The sequence below is a fragment of the Lissotriton helveticus genome, chromosome 4_1 (genome assembly GCF_964261635.1).
Source record: "Lissotriton helveticus chromosome 4_1, aLisHel1.1, whole genome shotgun sequence".
Classification (NCBI taxonomy): domain Eukaryota; kingdom Metazoa; phylum Chordata; class Amphibia; order Caudata; family Salamandridae; genus Lissotriton; species Lissotriton helveticus.
In genome coordinates, this window is record NC_136063.1 from 510,529,976 (window position 1) to 510,553,423 (window position 23,448).

Consider the following 23,448-nt stretch of genomic DNA (forward strand, 5'->3'; position numbering starts at 1 on the left):
TGTCGCTCCTCTCTTGGCTCGCTTGTTCAATTCCTTCTCCGAACCGGGCGCCATCCCACCGGACCTCCTCTCGGCGACTGTATCGGTTATCCCCAAGCCGGGGAAGGACCGGACCTTGTGTGGCTCGTACCGGCCCATTTCGCTCCTGAACGTGGACCTCAAACTTTACACCGGAATTTTGGCGGCCAGACTGGGTCTCCTCTTACCGGGTTTGGTGGAGGCGGATCAGGCCGGTTTTGTGCCTGGTCGGCAGACGGTCGACAATACGAAGAGGGTGGCGCATGTGCTGGAAAAGGCCTCACGCGTCCCGGGGGAGCGGATGCTGCTATCGGTCGATGCGGAGAAGGCCTTTGATAGGGTTCATTAGCCGTACCTCGAGCTGGTCCTTGGGAAACTGGGGATCGGTGAGAAGTTCCGCACTATGGTCTTTAACTGCTATAGGAGACCGTCGGCGTCAGTTCGTGTCAATGGGCACAGCTCCAGCAGCTTCACCATTGAGCGCGGCACGAGACAGGGTTGCCCTCTCTCGCCGCTCCTCTTCGCCCTTTATATGGAGCCGTTTGCGCACAGAATCCGCGACAACCCGGACGCTATTGGGGTGAAGATGGGGCAATACACACACACTGTCAGCTTATACGCGGACGATGTCTTGCTGACCCTAGATGACCCCAGGCGATCACTCCCTGCCTGCGTCCAGGAGCTGGATGCTTTTGCCCGCGTTGCGGGCTTTAAAATGAATGTGGCCAAGTCGGCGGCACTGGATGTGTCACTCTCTGCCGACACCAGACGGGACCTTCAGAGTCTCTTCCCTTTGCAGTGGTCCTCCTCCACGGTGCCTTACCTGGGCATTTTGCTTGCTCCCACCCTGCCTGCCATGGTCGCAGCTAACTATTCCTCTTTAGGCAACAAGATAAAGGAGGAACTTGGCCGATGGAACAAGGGCTTAATCTCGTGGCTGGGCCGTGTTGCGGCGGTGAAGATGACGATACTGCCCCAGATCCTGTATCTCTTTCGCGCTCTGCCTCTTCAGCCCCCCGTGGGTTGGATACGGCAGGCGCAGACAGACATCTCCCGCTTTGTGTGGCAGGGTCGTAAGCCTCGGATGAGGCGGGTCCTCTCCATGCTTGCTCCGGAGGCGGGAGGGCTCGGAATCCCGGACCTCCGGAAGTACTTTCAGGCGGCGCAGCTTAGGTACCTGGTTGAGTGGAGCCGGTGGGAATCGGACAAACATTGGCTCTTTCAGGACCAGGCAGTGGCTGGCCGTACCCTCCAGGAGGTCCCGTTCCTACGGCGCATTCACCGCCCGCCTAATCTCTACGCCTCCTTTATCACCCGGGTCCCGCTAAGAGTGTGGGACGCGGTGTGTGAGCTTCGGGAGCTCACCACTTTTCCGTCGCCGTTCACTCCCATTGCTGGCAACCCGGACTTCCCTCCGGGCCTGGAGCCGGGGGCCTTTTCCCACTGGGTGCATGCGGGATGTAGAGCGCTTTTCCAGATTTACGGCCCGGATGGCGTGCTCCCCTTCCAGCAGCTCCGACAGGAGTTTGGCTTGACGGAGGGGGATAGACTGCGTTACATGCAAGTCCGCCATTGGGCTCTTCAGCCCTTAGTGCGTGACGTCGCCGCCCGTACGATTACGCCCTATGAGCGATGGTTGGTGACCCGGGCCTCGGACGCCAAACTCATCACTGATTTGTATAAATTTCTCCAACCCCCGCCGTTCCACTACCATAACCCAGGGAGGGAGCGTTGGCATAGGGAACTGGGCAGGACCCTGAGCCACAAGGAATGGGATGGGATTGCATATCGGGCGAGGCACTCTGCGTACCACACTGGGCTGACGGAAACCTTCACTAAAGTGTCCACCTATTGGTACTACACCCCGGTGCGGCTCTACGAGATGCGCAAGCTAGGCGATAAGGGATGTTGGCGCGGCTGCGGGCAGGAGGGCACCCTCACGCACATTCTCTGGGAGTGCCCGGTGCTGTCGGCCTACTGGAAGGAGGTCTTAGATGAGGTGGATAGGCATTTTGAGATTGAGCTCCCGCGCTTCCCCGCGTATGTCTTGCTAGGCCTCCCCAATGACTTAATGTACCCGCTGAAATCCCGCAGGGGTAGGCAGATTGCGATTGCGCTAGGCTCAGCCGTCCAGAATATACTTGTCCTTTGGCGCACACCCACTGCCCCCTCCATTACTGGCTGGTTGCATAGGCTCTGGCAGGTACTGGGTATGGAGAAGATGTCGCTAACGGTGGCTGGGAAGGTTGACCAGTTTGAGGAGCTCTGGCAGCCCTTTTTGGCGCTGCTGTCCACGGAATTTCACGAGATTACGTGTCCACGGTACCTGCGCCTCCTTAGGCTGACACCGCCAGTGCCAGCGGCGGAGTGATTCTGTGGGTTGGGGACCGGGGATCGGGGGTGGGAGGTGGGGGGGTTTTATGCTTCTATTGCTGACTTTCGGACGGGGTTGTTGGGGTGTTGTTTTCTCTTTTTTCTTTTCTTTCCTTCTTGCTTTTTCCTTCTTCTCTTTTCTGGGGTCGGGGGGCTGGTGGAACGGTCTGCTTCTCCTTAGCTGTGTCGCGGAGTGCTCTTTTGGCTTCGCCTTGCCTAGGGAGTGGGGGCCTACGGGGGGTTGCTCACAATGCCTTATTGCCTTCTGTTTTTGCCCTGTTACCCTCTGGGGCACCCTACCTTCCTCCTCTTCTTCTGACTCGCTGCAACGTTTTGCTCTTTGTATTGTGTGGTTACCTGACCTCCTGCTCCCCCCCCCCGTGTTTTTTATGCCTTAATAAAATACTTTAAACCTAAAGTCGAATTGTAAAGAATGCAATAAAAAAGCATATTTTTACAAAAGATATTGATTTTCCTTGCTGCACATTTCGTAAGGGACTTGGTCCACCCAGAAATCTATGAAACTAGATAGTTTTTCAGGATCAAAGGGTTAAAAGAAGCCCTTAGGAGATTTAAAGGAACATGCGCTGTCTTGAATACAAGTTTATCACGTATTTTAGATAGGACTCGTGTTTCTCTGGCAACTCTTAGGCAGACGTCTTTTATAAGTGTTTATCAACAGCTTATACTTACAGAGTTTGTGGTGAAGAGAGCACAGACAACCTATTCAGATAGCTTAAAGACTAGATATATTTTGCAGTCCACCTGCCTAGTCTAATTACTCATAATATTAGTATGGATAATACCGCTGATAATACTGTTAACTTTAAATTCTTGTTTTTTAAGGTTCCAAGGTCTGGTTACTGGAGATAACACTACTAATGAAGATCCAAGCAAGCGAGGATCCAAGCAAGCACAAACACACAAGGAGCATTTGCTTAAAATAAATGGCTAATTGCAATGTTTCTTGCAAAATAGGATGTTGCTGTAAAACTTCACTCCAGCAATACATCTCCACTTACAAACTAGACGGATTTAATATTGCAATCAAAATGAACCAGAAAACTCTGCCTACATTTTGTAACCCGCCAAACTCACCAAATGTGACGTCAATCAGGGGTTCAGACTTGTCATGTCTTATATCGGTCACAGTTTCACATTTGATATTGGTAGAACGAATTTTCTGTTGGTTTATGGTCTTGAGAAATTCTCTACAAGAAAAATGGAAAAAAACATTAAATATTAATTACGCCATTGTTCTTACATTTCCCTCAATTTTATTGTGATTTTGTAAACTACTCAGAGACTGATTTATACCTCGGTGGACAGGTTACTCCTTCACAATGTTGAAGGATATCCAGTCCCCCGAAATATAAATCCTAGAGGACATAATGGAATTTATATTTCGGTGGACGGGATATTCATCACCGTTGTGACGGAGTAACTGATCCGCTGAGCTCTAAATCAGGATGCCAGTTTTAAAGACAGATATTCTGACTTTATATCTCTGTATTGTCCATAGCTGAGCAGTAGAAACAACCACCCCCTATCAAACTAGGACTCCAATACCTCAGTGCTAAAAAGCCGCGAAGCTGTCCTCCACCTCAGTGGTCTTTCCAAATTTTGTATTCTTCCATAAGACCAGTCCAGTCCATGTCTTACTTCTGATCATCCCAGCCTATTTAGCACTTATCCTAAAGACCCCTCTGGGATGCATAATAACCTTAATCTCTTCGCACATCACAATTCTTGGCTGTGTATGCCACTAATGGCCCCGGCATCTTCATAGGCGTTGTCCCTCTCTTGTATTCCATATGCTAACTTCTCCATGCCCAGCAGTGACTAGATTGATTCCAGCTGTTCACCAATATTGGAGACCATCAATGACCCCCAACAATACTTGCTTTGCAGCCAGTAGCATGAGTGGAATCATGTTACCCTTTATATATAGGAGAGATAGATGCCCGCCAAGAGGCAACCCAGTGATGCCACCTCTGGACAGCTCGCATCTGACTTCCTGTAGTTTTTCCAATTGTTTCAAGAACATTCACCCACAATCACTCTTTTGTACGGCAGCATCAAAAGATGTGCAATACTGAGGCCACCACACTTCAGCTTTTCCATCAGGTGTTTGACTGTCTGCAGTCTATGATATGCAGTCTCAACTGGGTGCCATCTGCCCAAGAATTTTATTAAGAGCTGCTCGTCTCTGTTCATGTCACATGAAGTGGTTGTCCATGATAAAAATCCCATTCTACTGGTCTACACCAAACTCTATTCCTAATTTGTGCTCTCAAGCTAAATGATATCATGCCCTTTCCATTAGTCTGGTAGTCGCAAAGCTTTGGTTCCTGATTTAGTGCTACAAGATTAAAACCTCTGCCATAAGAATACTAAAAATACAGTGAGTAAAATACAGCACAACAGTAAAAGTTACTCTATCAATACAGGAAACAGGATTAAAAGGAGTCTGTGGCCTCAGTGCACAAATCCGATGTTCTTATGGACAGAGCTGCCCGTGCAATTTCCTTGTCTTGAGTACCAACCTCAAACAGGAATAGATAGTGAAAGTAATCTCCTCTGTTCTCAAAGATTGTAAATGGTGCAAAGCTTCTGTACAACGACAAAAGGAATGCTTAATTTAAAAAAGGTTTGAAGGTTTGAGAACCATGGATCTATAAGCAGAGTAAAAAGTGCAAAAAACATTACATGTAAAGTGCTTTGAACAGAAGCTTGATCACATGGGCAGGGAACCAGGTTACGCAACCAGTCATTATTCTGAGGGAAGGTGACCATCCTGTACAATATGTTGAGACTAAACCTGAGAAAAATACAGTGCTGAACATTGTTTGACAAAAATGGTTGCATGAGGGAGGGGGAAGATGGCGGCTGGCTAGACTGACCGGTTGGGAGCTCCATGCTCGCCTGGTGAAAAAAAACGGACTGAGAAGTGCTCGATCTCCCCGTAAAAAGAAAAAGTGTTTAATGGAGATATGTTGCCATCGAGAATAATTATCTTTAAACCGGAGGTAAAGCACGACCTTACCACGTAGCGAGGGGGCGAAATCCGCAGTCTGCAGTGCACAGCGTGTATTAATTGGAGTGTGGTCGGAAGCCTCGGTAGCTCAGCGGAGCTACTGCAGGGCTGCCGCCAGAATCTCCTTCCGGGGCAACTTGGGAAGAGTAATAGCGACACCAAACAAACCTCCTCCTCTCCCCCCAGCGAGAACGAGCAGGACGCTGCTAAGAGAAACAAAAGTGTCACTCTTCGGACCACTCGAGACACGCACAGCTGCAGGCAAGGACTATGAAGCGAAGCGCATGAAAGGGGTAAGCGAGTCAATCAACCTAGCGGGGTGAGTTTTTAAAGGGAATGGCGCTGACACAGGGGGAAAGGGAAAAAGGCATTGTGATATCAGGAGAGGAGTGCGGGGAAATTTCAAGTACCTCCTGCTCCCCCGAGTTAGGCACAACGGCAGGTAGTGAGCAAAATAGAGGCACAAGCTACTGCTTAAGAAACAGGCAGTTTCTTGAGAGCACCCCGACTGTTGCACCAAAGCATAACATAGCCCCCTTAGGCACTAAAAAGAAGGCTACAAACACAGCACCCCACCCTCCCCAGACCCAAAGGGAAACAAACAAAAGGGAAAGGATCAGGAGGAGTAGGAGAGTCCTAGGACCTAAGGTCAAAGTTACCCCATCTTTGAGATCATTCTTTAAAGCTCAAGTGCAAGAACAGCTTGCCGAAACCCTACATCTCAATAAAAAACATTCGGTCCACAATCTTCCTGACAACACGAGGGAGAGTATGGAGGAAGGAATTGTAAAAGAGTCACTACAGACGCTTGAAACAGAGGGTAACATAGCAAAAGAGCCCTCGACTACAATCACAGATAGCAGGGAACGTAGTAAGCAGTACCCCAAAACCTCTGAGCTCCCTCATAACTTTACAGATCAAATACCGGAGAGAATGTTAGAAGAAATGGGGGTTAAATTTGCAATCTCTGAGGAAAATCAAACTAAGATACAAGAGGCTTGTGAGACGCTGGGCACTAAGTTGAATGAACTTGGGGGGAGAGTAACAACAGTAGAGACAGCAGTAGAGGTCTTGAGCAAAAAAGTGGAATCGCACCAGAAGGAAATCAGGGCTCTGAAGTCAAATGAAGGAAGCCTCAAAGAGGAATAACTTAAGAATTTTGAATGTGCCAGAAGGGCAAGAAGATGATGACATTAAAAAATACATAATATTATTACTAGAAGAGAACTTCCCCTGGGCAAAGGCAGTAGTTTTAGCGGAAGCGATACAGAGGGTGCATCGAGACACCTTTCTGACAAAATAAGATGAGGAAAACCCAGAGGAAAATTCTGATAAACTTTAAAATCTTCACCCTCAAGGAAAAGATTCTCAGTGAGGCACTAAAAAAGGGCTCCTATAACAAAGATGAGTGGTCTTTCAGAATTCGATCAGATATTTCGAAGGCAACCAAGGATAGACAATGGGAGCCTGGACAGCAGATGCAGCAATTAAAATCCTTAAGAGCGACAGTCCAGATGAAGTTCCCTTTCACCCTAAGAATTATGTGGAGGAACAAAATGCACAACATTAGGGAGCCAAAAGAGGTTGAGCACTTCCTGGAACAAATGAGAGATCAAATGCGAGAGCAACAGTAGAAAATGAAAATAAACAACCGTGTGGTGAGCATGGAGCTCAAAGAGGGCTATCAATACTGCTCAGTGAAGAAAGAAGGGAGGCTTCCCCAGGGAGGGATGAATCAATAAAGACATAAGCAAAAAAATATAAGCACATGGGTGGGGAGCAAACTAGGGAAAAAACAAGAATGAGTCCTCACAAAACAAGATGAAGGAGAAAGGGACCAGCAAATCAGTAGGATGACACCAGAGTAAAAAGGAAAAAAACAATGAGGAAAGACCCAGCAGTAGTTAACATACTCTCATGGAATGTTAATGGCCTTAGAACCAAGAGCCAGAGAAGGAGAATATTTGAAAACAATAGGCAGTGAAATTATAATACTACAGGAAACGCATCTCCTGAAAAACGAATGGGAGGAAATAATAAAGTCTCTGAGATGGGTAGACTCCACTCCTTTAATGCAACGTCAGGACTGTTGCATTAAAGGAGTAGCCATACTATTCAAAAAATCCCTCAGGGCAAGAATAGTCAGTTGAGGTGGACAGGAAAGGGAGATGGGTGATAACGAGAAAAAGAATAACCAACAAACAGTACACTATTGTTGGTTATTATGGGCCAAATACAGACGATCCAGACCCACTACTAAAGCTGTACACACAACTACTAACGGCTGCCTCCCCAATAATTATGGGGGGAGATTTCAACATAATTCTGGATCCTAAGGTGGATCGTCTTCCACCTAGAAGAGAAATCTTTTCAAAATGAGGGAGTGTTTGGGGCTTTGCATAAAAGACCTGGGCTTAGTTGACATCTGGAAGGAGAAAGGAGATAAAGCGCAATGCTTTACATTTCAAAATAAAAAATTAGGACAGCTTTCCAGAATAGACTATTTTCTGTTGGATAGAAGCCTGGTAGACAGCACACAGAAAGTGGAACATTTGCCCGCCCATTTATCTGATCACTCAGCAGTCCTACTAAAACTTCAAATGAAGCATACTATTACTCCAACAAGATGGACAGTTGATTTCCCAATCTTAGCAGACCCACAAAACATAGAAGCCCTTATAAAAGAAACAGAACACTATTTCCAAGCTAATAAAAAGAGTACTTCTATACAAGTAACTTGGGATGCCTATAAGGCGGTAATCAGAGGAAAGCTGTTAAGTATCGCGGCACACAAATCCCAAAAATTGAAACACAAAATTAGTCTACTGGAAGGCACTATAAAAACCCTGGATATACAACTACAAACAGAAACCTTAATATCAGAAAGGGAAAAGATAAGAGTCTGAAACGTCAACAAAAAAAGAAGCCCTCGCAGAAACTCTGGAGAATATAGTGAAAGAGAAATGGGAAGTCGGCAAACTGTCACACTACGAATACGGAGAAGGATGCGGCAAGATGCTGGCATGGAAGCCGAAAACTGACCAGACCAGAAACAAGATAGCAGGTATCCAACCCGGGAACTCCGCAGAAATAAATTCTGAAGATGCTGTGATTATGCAGGAATTTGTTAAATTCGTTGAAGAGTTATACACCGAAGATATTATGCCAACAAACGAACAACTCTACAGCTACTTAGATAGTTTAGATCTCCCAATACTATCACAAGATGAAAGAGAAGACCTAAACAACAAAATTACAAATAAAGAAGAAGACGTCATTAGAGGTTTAAAGAAAGGCAAGGCTACAGGCCCGGACGCTTTACCTCATAGCTTTACATCAAACTAAGAGATGTCCTGGTCCCCACCTCACGGAATTGATAAACAATATTTTTTTTGAGAAAGGAGAATTTGTGGAATGACGCAGTAATAAACATCCTACTAAAACCTGGAAAAAGCCCGGGTAAATATGAGTCGTATAGGCCCATATCTCTATTAAACTGCGACTACAAGATATTTACGCAGATCATGGCAAAGAGGCTATGGAAAGTAGCAGGAGCCCTAATTAACACCGATCAGAAGGGTTTCGTGAAAGGGAGACAGATTCAAGACTTGACCCACGAATTAATAGGAACAATAGACTTAGCCATACAAGAAAAGTTGCCCCTATCCATAATCACCTTCGATGCAGCTAAAGCATTCGACAGAGTGAACTGGTCGTTTTTGAACAGCGTCTTGGAAAAATACAAACTGGGGGAACATTTTCAAGGAATGGTAAAGAGACTATATAGAGATCCAAGGGGCAAGATATTAATTAACGGGAACCTCACAGATAACATAAGGATCAAGAGAGGTACGAGACAGGGTTGTCCCTTGTCTCCCCTACTTTTTAATCTATACATCGAACCCCTTAGGGCAAACCTCAGATATAATCCAGAAATATATCACCTTTTCGTTATCAAGGGTGGGAGAAAAAAGTTGCCCTCTACGCAGATGACCTAATGATCTTTACGAATGACTTTGTGGGGTCGTTTAACATCATAGAAGAAACTCTGGAACAATTTGGGAGAGTATCGGGATATCTGATTAATCAGGCAAAAATGGAAATCATGGAATGGAATACTCATAGTAATAACCAACTTGTAAAGGAAAGGATAAGATATTTAGGCCTGGAATTCGTTAGAGACTTAGATAAAATAGCCCAGATAAACATTAATAAAAATGTTGTTGAGACCAGGAAACTACTTAAGGTATGGGGGGGGTCTCCAACTGACCTTCCTGGGAAGATCAAATATAATACAAATGTCAATTTTACCGAGATTCACCTACATTTTTAGCTCGATTCCACTAGAGTTTAAGAGGGAATCAATAAAGAAACTACAAGGGGAACTAAACAGCTTTGCATGGTCATCAAAAGGGACAAGAATAGCATGGAAAAAACTAAGGAGGAAAAAAGAACAAGGTGGGATAGCAAGTCCTGATATACTAGAATATTATAGAGCTTTTCAGTTTAAGTATAGGAGGGTTCTTTTGAATGAGTATGAGCACTATCCTGCCTACCTACAAGCAATGACTGGTGTAGAAGGGCACTTTTTATACACATTTGGACAACCAAAGTATTTTAAAAAGGTTAAATTGAAGGTGCTTAAGTCAGCAGCAAAGCTATGGTGTCATATTAGATGCAGACTGAAGATGCCTTATTATAGTGAATATGCCCCTATATAGGATTCTCCGGGGACTCCGGAATGACTTAAAGATAGGCTTGCCATCCCGTTAAGAGCATCAGGAATACTTAAATGGGGCCAATTGGTAATAGAGAACAACATTATCGATTGGGACCAACTTGCAATAACAACAAATGGCACCCTATCAAAATTTAAATTTTATCAACTTTCAAGTTGGGCAAAAACTTTAACAGAAAGTAAAAAAGGAAACAGTACATTGGAGAAGGGAATGCAGGAAAATGCACCTTTAAAAGAAGAAGTCTCACAATGGTACTGGGCCCTTATATCAGCTGGTGAGGAGGACTTCTCCAGGGGGAACGACCTGCCGACGCTGGATGTACAAAAAATATGGGGAGTATCTATGGAAAAATGTTGGTCCATTGTAAAATCTGCTGCTTTAAAGAGAAACCATTTGTTTACCACTCATAGAGCTTACTGGACCCCGAAGAGGTTATCAAAGTTCAGTGGGTCAAAAACGAAGAACTGCCCCAAATGTGGTAAGGAGAAAGCAGACGACTTGCCCTGTTTCGGAGTGCCCCCAGCTCGAAAGATTCTGGCAGGAAGTGGGTAAGACTCTTGACACCCTACTAGAAAGACCAATTGATGTAAGTATTGATCTTGTTGTATTTGGGGTGGACCAATCGGAATTCCTACTTAAGTTAACTAAGAAACAAGAAAATCTACTCTTTTTGTTAATTTTATTGGCAAGAAGGGAAACATGTATCAAATGGATAAGCCCCGTACCCCCTACACACTGGAAATGGCTGACATCAATTCACAAAATAAACGGGATGGACAGGAGGGGGAAACCGAGTAAAAAATATAACTTTTGAGAAATTTGGAACACTTTAACCGACCCAGTCAGTAACCACAAACAATATTTTAACTGAAAATATGAACTATGATTGTCCAAAGTCCAATGATTATGCGATGGCAATAAATAAACAGGCAGAATGCCTGTTTGAGTAGCCAGGAAGGCTAGCTCCCCTCCCTCGGAAACATTTATTGGAATTGGTAATGGAAAAAAAGGGACCCCTACCATAAAATAATGGGAGACACCCTTGTCGGGTCACGGAACTACGGGGTAGTGAAGGGTCGGAAACAGAAAGGTGGGGTCCCCGACAACTCTGTACACAAACTATTGCAGAATGAGGACAAAAGTAAAAATAAAAAAATGGTTGCATGACCCTGGGGGATCAAGATGCAAATAATGAATGACAGAGGGAAGTGCAGACATTCTAGCCTGTCTCTCTTCTTCCCAGAACATATAGCGTGTATCCCCCACTATCTGGGTGTTGTGGGCAAGGATTGCAAGGGCTCTTCAAATAATTAGGGAGAGGGCCTCATTGACCCAGATCCTACGCCACAATGACAATGACCGAGTTCTTCAAACATCCTCAAGGTGCATAAGCTTTAACTACCTGTGTGTGATAAAAGAGAAATAGACAGTGGTAAACCCAGAAGGAGGCATGTATATTTATTTTCAGTGGTCTGTGGTGGTGATAGCGCCTGACAGCCCCGCACCCCTACGCCTTAGTTAGCCAAGTAAACATATTTAGCATGATAAATGGCCAATTTTGCCCAATTTGGCAGCAAAGCAAAATACTGCATTAATGCTTCTTTAAAACTGATTGTTTCTATTATCTATCTGCAGGAACCAGGAACCCCAGCAGTTGTAGGTAACCCCAAGATAGATGAAGTTAGTCACATGTTTAACAGGGATTGCCTGAAGTTTGATAGAAGGCCTCAGGACCGACCTATAGGCGCAAGACATTATGAAAGATTTGGTAGTGTTAATCTTCATATCTAGCCCCTCCATAAAGGAAGCAAAAGCATTCATGAGACCCTGCAGAGCTACCAATAAACGACCCATGATAACAGCGTCGGCAGCATACAATAAGGCTGGTAATGGGCGGTTTTCAATCTGGGGCAAGTCCCCACATCTTAGAACTAAGTCCCTCTCCAGAAGGTGTATGTAGAGGGAGGGTAGGAACAGAGCGAGGACATTCCTGTCTAATGCCCCTGCGCACACCCTAAACGATTCAGAGCACTCTCCACCCACCCGAAAATAATAGCAGTGCTGTAGGGGTCACAATAAATTTCCCTAATGGTGTTAATGACTGCTCTATCTATGCTCAAGCCTTCCACAATACCCCAAAAGTTTTGAATGTGATACACGATCAAACACACTGGACAAATCCACGAAGCCCAGGTGAAGAGTGGTGCACTTGGCAGTTGTAAGTTTCCCTAAGAAAAGGCACAGGTAATGCACTGGTCTTCTGTCCCCATTCCTCTCCTGAACCTGTACTCGGTATATGATAAAGCACCGCTCTCCTCTGCCCAAACCTCCAGATGGGATAGCAGGATGATGCCCAGCATCTTCACGGTGGAGTCAGAAGGGAAATGGGGTGATAAGCAGGGTCCTCCAGATTGTCCTTCTTAAATATCAGGACAATAAGAGAGGTAGACCATGTGGAGATCTTGGTGGAGGAACTCACCACTCTGAGGACACTGGCAACGAGAGGGGTCCATCGTTCCAGATTGCCCTTAAGCAGATACAGAAGGACTCCATTGGGACCGTGGGCTTTGCAAACAGGGCTGGCTTTGACAGCTATAATCACCTCTTTGAGTGAAGGGCAGAGCTTGGGGTGAAAACACCCCGATACTGCAGCAGAGGATGTGCTAACATTACCCACTTCCTCACTACTGGAGTAGACCCCTTCAAACAAGGCAGTCCATTCAAGGACAGATATGGCAGAGTCAATCAAGGAAGCATCATTGTCTTTAAGAAATGATTGGTTAATAATAGACCAGAAGGCTTTCTAGTAATTTCTAACTTATGCTTCCTGGGGCACCTCCAAGTCTTATAGTCTAAGGGTTTCTTTCCTTGCAGTAACCAACCTTTTATATAGCTTCTGTAGGAAGGTGGATATCTGACTATGGTTACCCCCAACTTTTTGCCTAGTGTTTTGCTGGTTTTTGACTTAGTTGGCCTGGGGTCCTGCTATTCAGGACCCCAGGCTTCCTGCTCTCTCTGTTAAAATGGATTCCATGTACCCTAGGTACATATCTAATTGGATACTGAGTCCCCTTATCAGTCCCTGTACAATATACCTTAGGTATCCAGGGCATAGGTGTACCCAGGGACTACCAGGGGCTGAAGCATGTATTATGCCACCCCTGGCTGGCCATCTAAATCTGACACAACTGGCTGCATGACAGCTGGGGCAAGGTGGTGTAAACACCCTTTGTTGTAGATATAGTATACCTATATCTAACCCTAAAATGGACACATATATTCCTATCAGTCACTCCTATGGAAGGCCTTATCAATCCTGAAGGCAGAGTGCTTGGAATTATGTGAGATGTTGCTCTGGCATGAGCTGAGCCCATTTGCAGCTTGCGGAACCAAGTCCTAATAGCTGTTCCATGATAACGCTATACCATATACTCTTAAGTGCATTATCAACCTCGCGGTTAAATGCTAACTCTGGTATAACATTATCAAAACATGTCGAGTAAGGTGTCATACGAATTGGAATACTACCCCCTCGCCAATTCTGGCGACGGGGGTAGCATTCCACCCTTCTAGAAGGACACGACATGTATGTAACTGTGAACCCCGGTTAAAGTTAACTCGAGCCTCAGCATCACAAAATGGATGCTGCCACCACAGACACAAGTCTGACCTCCTGCTGCTGGGAGTCCTTCCAGCGAGGATGGCTTGGACAAAGGGTTTCCTGCCTTGGGAGGTGCTAGCACCACCCCAGACAGGATTTTGTGTATTGAGGTAGGGAGGCCTGAAAGGAATGAGACATGCCTGGGGCACACAAGGTGCCCTGTGCATACACCGGTTCAAACCAGTTGCTGGGGCATCCCTGCCCTAGCTCTGGTGGGAAACAGGACAAAGGATAGGGGGTGTAACCACCCCCCTTCCTGGTCCCACCCAGGGGAGGGACCTAGTCAGTAGTGCAGCCCCCTTTAGAAGAATAAAGGTAGGAGCTGGTCCCATTCCAAATTAGATTATCCTGAACTATTCAACAAGAAGAAACTCTGGCCTTCGACGTCCTACTCCACAGAAGACTGAAGAATCTCCCTTGTGGACAAGGAGTGTCCACCCTGCAACTGCAGGCATCATCAAGCGTCCAGCGGCTTCACTTTGTCGTCTTCCCTCGAGGATCCAGACTTCAGAGCCCGACGAGACCTGGATTCCCAGACCTCTCCGACCTCTACCTACATCTGCAGCAAAGCTGAGACCCGTGGGTGCGACGAGACACGTGGGACCGGCCATCTTGAACGAACCTGCACTTCTCTTCCAGCACGACTCCCGAGGTAACCTCGACCAAGTGCTTTGGGGACTGAGAAGCCCCAACCCCGAGCAGCCCCTGCACCAAAGATCAGCCCTCCAGCATCCACGAGATCTGCGTGGGGCCCTTCTGCTTGGTTCCTGCTCGACGCGTTGTCTGGTCACTTGCCGGCTGGCTAGTGGCCTCCTAGACGACGACCCTTTGAATTTTCACTGCTGATCTGGTTGCTCCAGATTGGCCCTTGCTCCCTTCCAAAAGAGGGGCACCCCGGACTCTCCTAGTCCGCACCAGACGCTTTCTTCACTCACCGCGTGGGTTGCCTTTGCCAAGGCCTCTTGCCTCCAATCCCGGATCAAACACCGCCGACAGCGAGAGCCTGCGTGGGACAGCTCGTGCCTCCATCCTGGTCGTCGAAGACACCTCCTGGTCCACGTGGCTGCAGAGTCAAGCGTCCACTCTTCACCTGATCGCGACGACGACATCTGGTTCCTTCCTGGTTCCACTCCAGTCACTGGCTAGTTACTGTGAACATTGTCCCCTCTGCTTTCAGGTCTCCTTCTTCAACAATCCACCCTTGGATTGCACAGGACATCTTCCTCCTGGTCGCCTGCAGCATCTTTTCTTTCAGGCTCCATAGACTTCAACGCGAGAACCCGACGCACTTTGACACCTATGCACCCGCGGCCCGTGGGTGAGGTAACACGAGCATTTCGGTGCTTAAGGGTAGTTTAACTGTCCTAGTGTCGAGTTCAACAGTCGTTATAGTCCTACCTAGTCAGGATTGTCCGTACTCACCTTTTCTTTGAACTGTACTGTCCATAGACGTTGTTACGCATCTCGCGTGTGAGTTCACACTCTGCACACGCGTTCCGTGGGCCTCCTAGTACTTACCTGAAGTTAGTCGCACCCACGGGTCTCAGCTTTGCTGCAGATGTAGGTAGAGGTCGGAGAGGTCTGGGAATCCGGGTCTCGTCGGGCTCTGAAGTCTGGATCCTCGAGGGAAGACGACAAAGTGAAGCCGCTGGACGCTTGATGATGCCTGCAGTTGCAGGGTGGACACTCCTTGTCCACAAGGGAGATTCTTCAGTCTTCTGTGGAGTAGGAGTCGTGCTGGAAGCGAAGTGCAGGTTCGTTCAAGATGGCCGGTCCCACGTGTCTCGTCGCACCCACGGGTCTCAGCTTTGCTGCAGATGTAGGTAGAGGTCAGAGAGGTCTGGGAATCCGGGTCTCGTCGGGCTCTGAAGTCTGGATCCTCGAGGGAAGACGACAAAGTGAAGCCGCTGGACGCTTGATGGTGCCTGCAGTTGCAGGGTGGACACTCCTTGTCCACAAGGGAGATTCTTCAGTCTTCTGTGGAGCAGAACGTCGAAGGCCAGAGTTTCTTCTTGTTGAATAGGTCAGGATAATCTAATTTGGAATGGGACCAGCTCCTACTTTTATTCTCCTAAAGGGGGCTGCACTACTGACTAGGTCCCTCCCCTGGGTGGGACCAGGAAGGGGGGTGGTTACACCCCCTATCCTTTGTCCGGTTTCCCGCCAGAGCTGGGGCAGGGATGCCCCAGCAACTGGTTTGAACCGGTGTATGCACAGGGCACCTTGTGTGCCCCAGGCATGTCTCATTCCTTTCAGGCCTCCCTACCTCAATACACAAAATCCTGTCTGGGGTGGTGCTAGCACCTCCCAAGGCAGGAAACCCTTTGTCCAAGCCATCCTCGCTGGAAGGACTCCCAGCAGCAGGAGGTCAGACTTGTGTCTGTGGTGGCAGCATCCATTTTGTGATGCTGAGGCTCGAGTTAACTTTAACCGGGGTTCACAGTTACATACATGTCGTGTCCTTCTAGAAGGGTGGAATGCTACCCCCGTCGCCAGAATTGGCGAGGGGGTAGTATTCCAATTCGTATGACACCTTACTCGACATGTTTTGATAATGTTATACCAGAGTTAGCATTTAACCGCGAGGTTGATAATGCACTTAAGAGTATATGGTATAGCGTTATCATGGAACAGCTATTAGGACTTGGTTCCGCAAGCTGCAAACGGGCTCAGCTCATGCCAGAGCACCATCTCACATAATTCCAAGCACTCTGCCTTCAGGATTGATAAGGCCTTCTATAGGAGTGACTGATAGGAATATATGTGTCCATTTTAGGGTTAGATATAGGTATACTATATCTACAGCAAAGGGTGTTTACACCACCTTGCCCCAGCTGTCATGCAGCCAGTTGTGTCAGATTTAGATGGCCAGCCAGGGGTGGCATAATACATGCTTCAGCCCCTGGTAGTCCCTGGGTACACCTATGCCCTGGATACCTAAGGTATATTGTACAGGGACTGATAAGGTGACTCAGTATCTAATTAGATATGTACCTAGGGTACATGGAATCCATTTTAACAGAGAGAGCAGGAAGGCTGGGGTCCTGAATAGCAGGATCCCAGGCCAACTAAGTCAAAAACCAGCAAAACACTAGGCAAAAAGTTGGGGGTAACCATAGTCAGATATCCACCTTCCTACATAACCCCCCCCCAAACGAAAGGAGATAAGGCTATCCTTGACCAGGTAAGCCTATATTGCCTGAGTGGCCATATGAGGACGTGCATGCACTGGCATGGTTACCCCCTATCTCATGGTCCACTAAGCAATCCCTCACCCTAAGGGTATCTGAGGGTCTCCACCATAGGGAATCTCTACCTGTGGTGTGTTTTGGCAAAGTAAAAGGCTGGTGCTGGGATGGAGTACTGAAGTGAGGCTCCACTAATGTTGGGCTCAACTTCCTCCAATCACTATCCACCATATATGCCTTTCTTTCCAGGACTGAGTTGCTGTATGCTCTCAGGGTCAACCTCTGGCTACCTAAAGCTGGAGGCTGGGTCCCTCTGTTTGGCTTACTGGAGGGACAGGTCAGGTTTGGGGCCCTTAGGCCCCAAGTTTGGCTGTGCCCAAGAGTCTCCATCTGTGGGAGGTCCCTAACTAATTTTAAGGGGGATCCCTCAGGAGTTTGTTTTATTTTCACTTGGCTAGGACTACTAGCTTCAGTGCCCTTAATCTGCTGATTGGGGAGTTCTTTTGGACAGGGGGCCCTTTGGGGTCCACCACTGGCCTCCCTTACCTCTACAGACCTGGGCTGACTGAGGCAGGGTAGAGAGGGGCAGGTTACCTGCTCCAGACTGGGTCCCACCTTGGAAGGGTCCACTGACATCAGGGGTTCTGCCAGGCTAGGCCTGACTACCTCTGGGGCAGTTTCTTCACAAGGGGTAAGATCAGTTACCTGAGGAGGCTGATCCTTTCCTAAAGTCTGGTGGGAGGGAGATTTCTCTTCCTCCTCGGTGCTCTCTGTTTGAGTGGAGTGATCCATAGTTTCAGGCTTCACAACACTATTATCAGTCTGAGTTTGGGCTGTGGCCATCACAACCCCACCAACCTTTTCAGGAAGGGACTCAGTTTGGGTATGGGCTGTTACCATTACAGCCCTGCTAACCTTTTCAGGGAAGGAATCTGTCTGAGATTGGGCTGAGACTGGCACAACCCTCCTAACCTGTTCAGGGAAGAAATCTTGGACTGGGGCTGTGGCCATCACAGCCCCACTAACCTTTCCATGGAGGTTTACCATCTTAGAATGGGTTTCTTGTTCTACCTCAGCCCAGGCTGAGATCTCTAAATCATTCCCCAGTAGGCAATCTACAGGCAAGTTTGATGACACTGCCACTCTCTTGGGGCCAGTGACACCTCCCCAGCTGAGATTTACCACTGCCATGGGATGATTTTTCTGCACTCCATCAATGTTTGTCACCTGATATGTGGCACCAGGTAAAAGTTGCCTTGAGGGGACTAGGCTCTCAGTCACCATGGTGATGCTAGCCCCTGTGTCTCTATAGGCCTCAACTTTCAGACCATTGATGAGGGGCTCCTGTCTGTATTTGCCCAAAGTGTTGGGACAATCAGTGAAGTTGGCAAACCCCATGCCAGTCTCACAGACAGGAGTATCTGAGTTAGGGGACCTGGTTAGGCCAGAGTCCCCAGGAACTCCCAGAGTAAAACCACCCAAATTCTTGGGGGCACTCCCACCACATGGGGGATTACTACTAGTAGTAACAGGAGGTTTGGAAGTGTTACTTGGGGGTATGTTCTCCTTATTGTTGTTGGCCCTTGGGCAACTACTGTCAGTTTTCCAATGGCCTACCTGTTTGCAGTTATGGCAATAAGGTTTCTTCTGGGTATTGGAAGGATTCTGGGACCCACCCCCCCTCAGAGGATTTTTGGGGCCCTGATGTGGTTTGATCTGTAGATTTATTCCCCCCTTCTCTTGAGGCTTGGTTGATTCCTTCTTTTGGTCACCACCTTGGTTCTTAGGCCTAATCCTGGTCTGACCCATTTGTCTGCCCTCTTACCCAATTCTTGTGGAGAGGTCAGATCAGAGTCTACCAGGTGCTGGTGTAATAACTGGTTCTGACAATTATTTAAGACTTGCTCTCTCATAATTAGATTATACAATCCTTTGTAATCAGTAACCTTACTTCCCAGTTACCAGCCTTCCAAAGCCTTAGTGGCACAATCAACGTCAGTCCAATCTTGAGCCTGAGTTTTCTGGGTATCCCTGAACATCAACCTGTACTGTTCAGTGGTTAAGCCAAACCCATCAATCAGAGCAAGTTTCAAGACTTGGTAATCATTAGCATCCTCATCTCTAACAGTGAGGAGCTTGTCTCTACCTTTACCTTCAAAGGAGAGCCACAATATAGCTGCCCACTGGCTCTGGGGTACCTGCTGTACTTTGCAGGCTCTCTCCAAAGCAGTCATCCACTTGTGGATGTCATCCCCTGTCTTATAGGGGGGCACTATTTTACTCAGGTGTCTTATCAAAACTCCTGTCTCTATCCCTAGGAATAGTGCTGCCACCAGTGGGGACTACCCCACTCAACTGTTGCTCTCTAGCAAAGGCAAGCTTCTCTTTGGCAAGGGCAAGTTCTTCCCTCTGGATCCTCAGATTAGCCTGTCTCATCCTTGCTTCATGCTCTCTCCTCTGAGCGGATGCATGAGAGTGCACAGATCTATTGGAGTCCCTAGAATGAGACCTATCTCTTCTAACTCCAAAGTTAGGCCTGCTCAGGGTCAGTACTGGGGGTCCCCCAGATCCTTCCCTATGTAGGTCTAGGTTGGCCCTTGTAAGTCTGCTGACTAACTCAGGACCATTGTCTGCCTCATACCCAGATGGTTCCTCTTCTTCCTCCTCCTCTTCTACATTCTCTGTTTCAGGGAGGTCTGGATCTCCAAGGGTACCCTCTAAGGCTGGCATGCTCCCATCTGTATTAGAAGCCTTTCTAGCATCATATGTCTCTAAGAGACCTAACAGAAAAGGAGTGGTAGGGTTAGAACCCTGTTTCAATTTCCTGGAGGTACACAATTGTCTCATCTCCTGGAAACTGAGAGCTGCATATCTGGAAAGGACCTGTGGAGGGTCACTAACCACTTGGGGAGTCTCTGAAGACTCTCCATGGGTAGACATGCTTCTCGTGAGGTGTAAGTGATGCACCTACCTACACTATGGGTTTTCCTACTGATCCCTTGCTAAGAGTTGTAGTCAGGGTGTGCTAGGCCCTTTCTACTACAACAGCTGGTTCAGTAGAACTCAGAGTATTTCTAAGCTTGTTATATGTACCTAGGTACCTTATGTGATCTTTCAAATGATATTTCAAGATTATATGTGGTAAAAACAACAGCAAGCTCAAATCCCAACCGCTGCACACCAATGTGAGATGTTGGCCTGATATATGATGCTCACTAGTTCTAGTGAGCCTCATATATCAGGCCAACTTCTCACAGCTTCCTACAACACACAACCTCAACTGCAGACCTGGATTGAGTGTGGAGGAAAACCATCAACTGTTTAAGGTGCTTTCAACATGCAGCATCAAACCAACCCCTTGCCTTACCACAGCCCTCACGAGGCACCTTAAATAATGCACACAACACAGCTTCTGATAGACTCATGAAAGAGTCTTAGATGCTAGCTGCATCAGCCTCTGCATCTAGGCAGATCTCAAATAGAGCACAGTTGCCCTTAACAAGCAAACTTCCCTTTAATGCTTGTGCCTCTATTCTTGTTGGCAGTAGCGCCAGTGATTCTTCTAGAGCCATCCATCAAAGCCTGCCAGCTGCTGATGTCAAGGACAAGAGTTTGGGACATGGCATGATTATGTACCAACTCTTCCCCTGCCTAGGCAGCTAGGGTGAAAGACAGTAGCATAAAATCAATTGCAGAGCACTGCCTTTTACCCACAAAGGTTGGAGGGAAAACAGCATTCACAAAACTGTATTCATTCGCAAAACACAGGTTCAATTTCATCAAATGAATGGTGTTACTACCAAATACTTTATGAGAAAAATTAAGAGAAGGATTCCCTTCGCAGTCATTTATGCCACAAGAATCTTTGAGATCAGAGGGGCACCTCCCCAGATCATACCAAACTCTGTGCCTGCTCTGGAGTTAAGGTAGTCCAGATCACAGACCAATTTCGACAGGATACTTCCTCTATCTGCTGTTGGGATATTATTGTAGAAGTTCACAATGTCCAATCATGAACCTGGGCAAAAGGAACAAATGAAACCAACCTGTGGCAAATCCAAGTCCCAGGATGTTGAAGAATGGGGTTTCTGCGACATGATAGAAAGGTTTTGCATTGACCATGGCTAAAATAAAGATGGTCAGGCGCCCAAAAGAAGATGGAATGGCAGTTGGGTGGAGTGTTTTGAACCCATTGATGTGGGCAGGCAAAACGGCCCTTGTTTCCTGGACACATAGGATTGAATGAGAGCACACAAAACCAGTCCACGTGTGGTTACCAATTTTACCTTTAATTCTGACCACACTCCACATAAGGAGGGAGAATTTGGGGGAATGGGTGCTTCAGATACTACTACTGGGTAGCTGCATGCCTCCATCTTGTGTTGCACCTAGGGCCAAATGATAGGGCTGGTGGTCAAGCCTGATAAGGATTTTCAATCCCCGCTAGGCATCTACGAACCTGGGCTCTTGCTTTGAATGAGAAGGTGTGGACAAACCACACAAAGATACAATGAATGTTGATGAAAATGGGAGCAGGAGAGCACATGACCCAACAGAGGGGATGTGAGTACCTCCAAAGTTAATTGCAAAGTTGAAAGTGTACACCAAGAGGATCCTAATAAGAGCTTCATCATGAGTTCATGTGCAGGTGGTGGATGGAGACAAGCTGCGCATTCTTGTGGAATTACTTGCAGACTTTTGAAATTGTGAGGTAACATCTCGAGAATGATCCAGTGCATTCACATGGTTCACCAGCAGGGATTTATAAAATCCAGAGCCGATTGCACCTTGTAGAATTCCACCTGCTGGTGAGCTAGGCTTGCTTGGAGATAGAAGCAATGGCCTGGGAGAGCAGGGTGGTAAAACAGGTGACACTTCAATTCCCCATGTAGAAAATGTATCCTTGAACTGCCAAACAGTGGTAGCCAGGTCTGGAGTACTCCACGTCATGACAGTGATTTCACCCCCCCTTTGGGCTGGATTTTCCCTGTACTCAATGGACTCAATGGACTCTGTGTAGAGTAAAAATATCTCGTAAAGACCGCTACTCCAAGAAGCTTCAGAAGAGTACTCATGTTAAGAATTACATGTTCGCCCCTGGATACATAGTGTGAAACAAACTTGTGTTTGTTTGTAGGAAAATTGTAGGTAGGTGCCACTAGCAGCGCCGCTGCTTATAAAGACTCGGTGTTGTTGGTCCACGTGCTCAGTGAAGTGGTTACTGTCCTTTCAGGTGAGGGAAGATGAATAGTGGTGGCAGTAGACCTTTGAGGATCTGTATGAGGGTTCTCTGTGCGAGATTGATAGAGGCCAAGGACAGATACAGGGATGGCAGGATGAATTGTAGGATTGGGCAGTGCCGATGGATCAGCTGCCAGGTCTGTTAGTGATCCGGGCCAAGTAGATCTCACAACATCCCTACTCATAGGGTGCATAATGGAACCAGCGACGGTAATGGCAGAATTGGCAGAGTGCTTATTGATGGTGTTGGTGAATGGGGTGCGCATGGAGGATGTGCCCGTACTGCAGAGACTTGCTGATGTGGTAGAAATTGGGACTCCCCGACTGTGGCACTATCCTCTTTGTGGACTGGTATTTGTACTAAGTTACAATTAAATAGGGGGTAGATGATTTTAATGTCTCTAGAAAGCTGCTTGTCTGGAGGCAGGTGAGTAGTCGCAAAGCCGGCTAAGTGGTCATTACTGGTAACAACTTGTGAAGCAGCGGTTGAGCAGGGAAGAGACAAGGAGCGGCTAGCGCTACGCTTGCGCCTTGCCTTCGAAGCCTTTCGCATTACCTTTTCTTTTGTAGCCTTGCTGTGGCTGTTGATTCAGAGAAAGGGCCATTATTGGCTAATAGTGGGCTAGGAGAAATGGAACCTGTGGTGCCCTCTCTAGTAGTTGTGGCGCCTAGCGGCGCAGTTTCAAATAATAATGGTTGCTCCAAGGCAGACCCCACAGTTGCCTCAGCAGGATCAGGGTTAGAAACGGGGAGAGAGTCGCCTGCAATCAGTGAAATTGGGTTGACAAGAGATGCCACGAGACATACAGGAGCCGTACTAAGGATTGTAATATCTTGTTGCTTTGCAGGGGGGGCCTGTCTGTGGGAAGGGCACTGAGGAAATTCGATCGAGAATAGCATTCAACTTTTCAGATATCCTAGTAATGGCGTCAATGGTAGATGTGCAGGGACAAGTAAGGTACACAACAGCTGAATCTGACTGGACCCTGGTAATTTGGTTATTCAAAGTGAGAATTTTAGCATCGATTACCATAATGTGGTCTGCTAGGGCGCTAAGAATGTCTACTTGCATATCGTGCTTGTTGGAATTATAGGACAGGGATGCTGAAACTGCATCCCAATTATTGATTAAGGCATCCCAGAAGTTGGTACGGAGATTATGCCGATGTGTCCAATCACTCTGACTGCAGA

General features: G+C 47.2%; 1 protein-coding gene across 1 annotated transcript in view; it reads right to left on the minus strand.

Moving 5' to 3' along the window:
- MRPL53 (mitochondrial ribosomal protein L53) overlaps positions 1-23,448 on the minus strand; it is a 151,393-nt gene that overhangs the window by 20,711 nt on the left and 107,234 nt on the right. Inside the window, exon 2 of the mRNA XM_078687108.1 lies at positions 3,490-3,602. Within this exon, the coding sequence (XP_078543234.1) occupies positions 3,490-3,602 (113 nt within the window). The remainder of the gene's footprint in view (positions 1-3,489; positions 3,603-23,448) is intronic.